Source organism: Galeopterus variegatus, unplaced genomic scaffold, assembly GCF_000696425.1.
Source record: "Galeopterus variegatus unplaced genomic scaffold, G_variegatus-3.0.2 Scaffold155, whole genome shotgun sequence".
Lineage (NCBI taxonomy): Eukaryota > Metazoa > Chordata > Mammalia > Dermoptera > Cynocephalidae > Galeopterus > Galeopterus variegatus.
In genome coordinates this window covers 853,156-859,628 of record NW_007726266.1, presented here as the reverse complement: position 1 = coordinate 859,628, position 6,473 = coordinate 853,156, and the positions used below count along the sequence as shown (strand labels likewise).

Sequence of the window (6,473 nt, the reverse complement as noted above, 5' to 3'; positions counted from 1 at the left end):
AGGAATTACACTGCCCCCCCCCCCAGCCTACCTGCCCGCCCCTGCTCCCCAGGGGCAAAAGCCCAAGATCATCAACCATCTCTCCAGCAAAGCACCCAAGCAGAGTGCACCAGTGGTGGAGCCCAATTGTGAAAGGCTATTTTTTTTGCCTGTGGCACACAATGAGGCCAAGCTGCTGTTGTCAGAAAAAGACCACAAGGTCAAGTCAAAAACATGTAACATTTCAAAATAAAACCAAAAACCCATTGATACAAGAGAACAAGGGTAGGCATGAATAGCCCCTCAGTAACTTCTGATCTTAGCCAGTAGCTGCTGAGACTGACTCACCAGGATGACCTTAGCAGGATCCTTCCCACACGTGTCCTTGAGCTGGTCCTGATCCAGTAGTCAGATCACAAAACCAATGTGTGGTTTGGCAAACTGAAGACATGCCTATCAGCCAGCCCACTGGAGGGTTTTTTAAAGAAGGCCAATATGGCTTACACATGGAATTTCAATGCATCCTAGGAAGGGAATAGGCTGGGCTTTTGGGACAGGTCTTGGCTGATGTAATAATCTTGGTGAGGATGACACAGTCCTCTACAAACCCTGAGAATCTAACATTCCCAGACCTCTCAGGAACATTCTCCCTCTTCCTTTGGATGTCCAATCATTGGGTCACCTGGCACCATTTTGGGGAATTGAGGAATTTGAAAATAAAAATAAACCAATCTTTTAAACTGTAATATAAATATATATATTTTAACAAGGATGGCAGAACACTAAACAAACAAACTGACATAACTGGTTGGATAGCATAAATTTACCTTGCCCTGCCCTGGTATGTGAGATGGACAGTTGCATGGAGTTCAAAGCAGAACAGCTGCCTGGGAATGTATAAAGATGCTGCCACCTCTGCACCCACAGCACCAAACAACCTCTAGGGCAAGACATGGTCAGGAATGAACCTTTGTGTAGCTGAATTCCTGCAAGTCAACACATTGTCCTCTGATCTGCTCTAAGGAAAGAATCTGGCATGGCACATCTCCTGTGAAGCCTGGCTGGAGTCCAGCAGCAGCAGAGAGTGTGGCTGCTCCAAAGGCTGGATGCAGACAGCAGCCAACTGTCAACTCACAACACCAACTAAATGAGGGGAAACAAATGTCTTCAGTCCCTGAAGCAACTGCCCTGGAGCAGTGCAGAAACTGTCCTCTAAAGAGCAGCTCTGATCCTTGGCTGGCGATGTCCTTCCTCACAGGATATTACTCTCACCGTAGGTAATAATCAATTGCAGCAGAGAAAGCGGCAAAACCTCCACAACCAATTGCTCCAGCCTTCAAGCCAGCTGTAAAGCAAACAGAAATAACATTACCTGTGGTGACAGATGCTGGGTCAGGATGCATTCACGAAAAGTTTGCACACCCACAAATGTAAAACCAGCTTAAGCGTTCTAAGTCATTCAACCTATCACAGCTCTGTAAGACTTCAATGAAGTGATGTATATGGTCTAATCCAATGTGGTTTATCTAACTGTACATTTGTTTAGCTTTTCTCATTCAAAGAATTAATATTTCCAATCTTGAGGAAATAGTCCCTCACAGGCAGGAAACTGGTTAAGAGAACCAGCCCTTGGAATCAAATGAAAGCATATGGCCTTTTACCGTGATTTGTTTATGGAATAAATTCCTGGGAAGGTGATCAAAGCAGTCCTAGAGGGAGCCGACTTCCCCAAGAGGCCCTGACAAGGCTGAGCAATGCAAAGACCAAAAAAGAAGTTACTCTATCAATTACAAATGGCTGTTTGAAGAGCAAAAGCAGGCTTTCATGACGGCAAATCATCTTGACTCTCAGAAGATGAGAAAACTGGCTTTTTGCTCTGGTTAAGTCAGGGCGTGACAGATGGAGAATGGCCCAGCAGTAGATACTGCTTTTAGGAAAGCCAAGTCACAGAGGCCCTACACTGCACACTTTCGATGGACATGCCAACAGGGAGAAATGGCAGGGAATAGGTTTGTTACTTTGTTGTTTACGGCTGAAAATCTAACATTTCTATGGTATCTGTACTTAGCATTCAATGGGAAGAAATCTAAGAATTTCCAACTGCAAAAAGATATTACCATTATAATTTATATATAAAATTAAAACTGCCAATTGTATAGAATTATTAAGTTTGACATAGCCTGCCACATGGACAAGTGGGCTACCCAGGGCTGAATGGACCTAGCTATGCTTCTGTACTATCCTACATACCAACACATTCCAGGGATTACTCTGTGAGAAGGCTTTTTGATATATTAAATATGGGGACAGGTCTTTTTTCTAAGATAGATCTAGATCAGTGGTTCTTACCTGCGGGTGATTTGCCCCCCAGGGGACTTTTGGCAACATATGGAGACACTTTTAGTTATCACAACTGAAGGGCTGCTACTAGCATTTGGTGGATGCAGGACAGGGATGCTGTTAAACACCTTACAATGCCCTGGAGAGACCCAACTCCAGAAAAGATTTATCTGGTCCAAAATGCCAGTAGTGCCAAGGATGAGAAACTCATCTAGATACTAGCAAGTTTCCAAAACTGAGTTAACAGAAGCAAACATGATTTATTTGTCAGAAGGGAAGAATATCAGATGTCCCTGGAACATTCATATGTTTGGAAATGTCAACTTCAGCACGTTGTCTAAGGCCACAAGGAAAACCATTCGAGAGTTGTTTACTAACCTCTGAAACCAATGGCTCCTCCAGTGATGCAGCCACTAATGACACTGTTCTTCCAATCTGATTTTCCCCGGTACTGTGGGTGGAGAAATGCAGTTTAGAGCCAAAGAAACAAGCCAAACAAGACAATTAAGGAAAAAAAACACAAGGTTTCTAGCTGGCTAATTTAGTCCCTCCCCAAAGACAACCTAATCTTTTTGAAAGTATAGTCCCTAAAATTTGAATGTGTTCATAGATGCTTCCTGCAGGGGGCACCAGAGCGCTGAAACCAAGTCCAGAATTTGAGAAGTAATCAAAATTTCTTCCAGGGTTCTGCAGTAAGTCTCATTAACTTCTGTGCTGGCCAGTTAGCTCAGTTGGTTACAGCATGGTGATAATACCAATGTCCAGGGTTTGGTCCCAATGCTGGCCAGCCGTCAAAATAAGAAAAAAAGATCTCATTATCTTCTATAAAAGGTAAAAAAAAAAAAAAAATGCAAGCACACATCATAAACATACAAAGTTTACATTAGGGACTATTTTATGGAACTTCAATCTAGAACATATCTGTTTCTGATCTGCTTTATAATAACATCAAGAGCATTTCTCTTTAACAGTCGTGAGATGGCAGCAGGCAAGGATTTCTAAGAAGGCAGAAACACTTACAGATTCTACCAAACACTCAGTACAAGAAAACATGGCGCCCACAATGGCAAAATTTTTAGCATAGGACATTCCTCTCTGCCCCATGTCTTTAAGAACTTCTTTTGCAGTCGGCGTACGGTAAGGATCCTTAGGGTCAAAGCCTACGTTGGTATCGATGCCAGCAGTAAACACCCCAAATGCACCTCCCAAGACAAATCCTAGAAATAAACAGATGAAGATTTTTTTTGGTATGTTTTCTGGATTACTGCATTGGGATTATACTAAAAGACAAGCTTTTGAGTGGCCACCAGTGCAGAGGTCACCTCCCTCTTGCCATCAAACTCTCCACTTGCCTGGTTTCCACATTATACGATCTGGGGTCTATCGTTATTTCTTTTTGGGGGAGGGGGCAGCTGGTGGTGCGTGGATCTGAACCCTTGACCTTGGTGTCATCAGCATCACACTCTAACTGAGCCAGCTAATCAGCCAGCCCTGGGGTCTATCTTGTTGACAGCATCTTCTGTCTCCTCTTGGATTTCTGCCTCCTTTATTTCCTAACATTCCTCAAGATTCTATCTTTAACCCTCTGTTCTCCCTACCTCTCTCCTATGTAAACCGGCCCCCCTTAAGTTCAGCTATCACTTTTGCAAATCTCTCCCTTGACCATGATGACATAATAGTCATTTAGCAAGCGCCATGTGCCAAATACTTTATACTCACTGCCTCATTCATTTAGTCCTCACTATAATCCTAGATGGCCTTCCTAGCCACAGATTTTTCTTTCCTTCACCACACTCCATCCTGATTCATCTTGTTCATTACTTGCTACTCTTTTTTAAAAAAAAATCAATTACTGCCCTAATGCCTATAAGCAAAAAAGCCCAAATCCCCACTCCACCCCAGGTTGAAATGACATCTCTTCCTCTTTGTCTACCTGCATTTTCTCCATCCTTCAAGACACAGCTCCAGTCTTATCTCTTCTATGGTTTCCCCAATCAAAAAAGATCTTTCTTCTTTCTACTACACTTTTTAAATTTGTCCTCTCCCTATATTCACTTTTTAAATATCTTTCATTCTCAATGAGACAAACTCATCCATAAATGTGGTCAACCTCTTTACCCTGCACACAAGAAGGCCGCTGTGTATTCTCAAGTCCTCAAAAGGTATAAGGGAAAAAAAGTGTCAAATCCAGACTTCTTTCCCCCTTGCTCTCGCAGCTGTCTAGTCACACTGGCCTTGCAGTTTATCAAACCTCAAGACAGATCCTGCCTTAAGGATCTCTGCATTTGCAGTTCTCTTTGTCTGCAGCACTATTCTGCCAGGTTCTTTCTCAACATTCTTCTCTATAGTAAAATATTAGCTTCAGGAGAGCAAGGCTCTTGTCTTTCTCACCCTGTATTCCCACCGCCTGGCACAAGACAGTTGCTTAGAAACACTGTTGAATGAATGATTACTTAAGAGAATGAATGAAGCCAATCATTTTATAAGCTCCAGGTCCCGGCCATAGTACCGATTCTCTGATCCAATTTCCACAGCGAGAGCTGACGTCGGGGGCAGGAGTCTTTGCCCGAGTTGGCTGAACGACGCAGGGGTGCAGTCAAGGTCGAGGCCCACGGGTCCCTCGCCTCCCAGGCGCCTGGTCTTCTTGGCAGAGGACCCCACTGCCGTCCAAGCCCTCAGCCTCCCGAGGGCCCCACTCGCCTCGCCTCACCTCCCACGCAGGCCAGCGCTGCCTTGAAAGCGCAGCTCTCCATCGCCCTCTCGATCATCTTCTGCTCCTCACTCTTGGCCGGACTCGGGATCCCGCCCAGGCTCCCAGGCTCCAGGAGACGGGGCTGACGCTTGTCACCCACCAGGTATTGCAGAAGGAGGCTGTACTGCAGCGGGGCTTCGGCGGAACCCGCCGCCTCAGGAGCGGACGCCCCGGCATTGGGAGCAGCCGCCGCCATGACAGTCGCTCCCCAAGAAACCGTCGCGCCCTTCTTCCCACAGCAGATTCCACAGCTTCGGGTTAGGGCCCTGAGAGGCTAGCCACGGGGCCGCCACAGCAGATTCGCCACATCGAGGAAGCTGCGGAAGCAAAAGTCGGCCTGGGCACACCCGGCGGGAGAGCTGTCCTGATTTCCAAAAGCCTCTTGTAAAAACCGGATCAGGCTTGTGTAGCCCTCCCCAGGGCACAGGCAAACAAGATTCAGATTCACCAGAAAACGCCCTGGTCTCTGGGGCTACAGCGCGGTGCCTGCCGGGACTTGTAGTTCTAATCGGAACACCCCAACTACACTTCCCAGGAAGCCTTGCGCGTGCTCTCGCTCCACGCTCACAAGAGGCGGAAGAGGATCGCTGCGCACCCGCGAGGCTGCAGTGCGCCTGGCCCTGGGAGGGGTGCACGCGCCTTACCACTGCCCTTCTCCCCCAGTTCTTGGGGTGGTGGGGAATCGTACAGTCCTTGAAGGTGTAAGATGTAGACGATGAAAGGTGCTGTAGGGGAAATATAGGAAAATGGTCAGGGCCCCTCAGATGTTCAGAATCTTGCCGAGCATTTGATGTAAATATGCACGTGCGCCCAGGTGTTGCTTGGTATATTGTCTGATGTAGTTGCGCATGTGTACCCAGGTGTCCTGGGTTATGGACTTAAGTATAAAGGATGAGTGGCTCTGGTCCATGACACCCCCGCCCCCGGGATGCTGGGGGGGGGGGGGGAATGGGGAGGCTCCTACTGTTGCTGGAGGCTGGTGCTGCCAGTGCCCCCAGGATGCCCCGAGAGGCCTCCGCCACTGCTGCTTCTGCTGCTACTGCTGCTTCAGGCTGCTGCAAGCTGCTTCTGCTACTGCTGAGGACAGAGCTCATGTCATCTGCCAATGGCTCCTGGGATCTTTCCCAATTACCTAGCATGGACCTGCATGTGAAGGTTCTGGTGACCCAGCCTGGCATGTGAGGGGTCTGGTGACCCTGTTTATACAATGGGTTTGAAGGGTCTGAGCCCTAGCCCTGACAATACAAATGGAAACTTAGCATAACTAAAATAATGAAACGTTTTGGCTTTAGTTATGAGTCTGTAGCCATACAACTAGCATAGCTATTGCTTTAACAATACTATGGCCCTAACCCTACAACTGGCGTGGTCGTGTAGCTTTACAATGTCCTTCCTTTATTCT

The 6,473-nt window shown here is 46.8% G+C and overlaps 1 protein-coding gene across 1 annotated transcript; it reads right to left on the bottom strand.

Annotated features, from left to right (window-relative positions):
* Positions 1-712: 712 nt before the first annotated feature.
* On the bottom strand, positions 713-5,487 carry TIMM22 (translocase of inner mitochondrial membrane 22 homolog (yeast)). Its single transcript, XM_008593052.1, has 4 exons — positions 5,030-5,487; positions 3,340-3,536; positions 2,698-2,770; positions 713-1,324 (listed from the first exon to the last, which is right to left on the bottom strand). Exons 1-4 carry the CDS (start codon positions 5,265-5,267, stop codon positions 1,248-1,250), a joined length of 585 nt encoding a protein of 194 aa, XP_008591274.1. The 5' UTR covers positions 5,268-5,487; the 3' UTR covers positions 713-1,247.
* Between the last annotated feature and the right edge of the window lie 986 nt (positions 5,488-6,473).

Excerpts from the sequence above, each read along its gene's own strand:
- TIMM22 (XM_008593052.1), bottom strand. The coding sequence starts at position 5,267 with ATGGCGGCGGCTGCTCCCAATGCCGGGGCGTCCGCTCCTGAGGCGGCG. Across the intron at positions 2,771-3,339 it reads CTGAGTGTTTGGTAGAATCT|TACCGGGGAAAATCAGATTG; the intron begins GTAAGTGTTTCT and ends CTCCACCCACAG. Across the intron at positions 1,325-2,697 it reads AGGAGCCATTGGTTTCAGAG|CTGGCTTGAAGGCTGGAGCA; the intron begins GTTAGTAAACAA and ends TTTGCTTTACAG.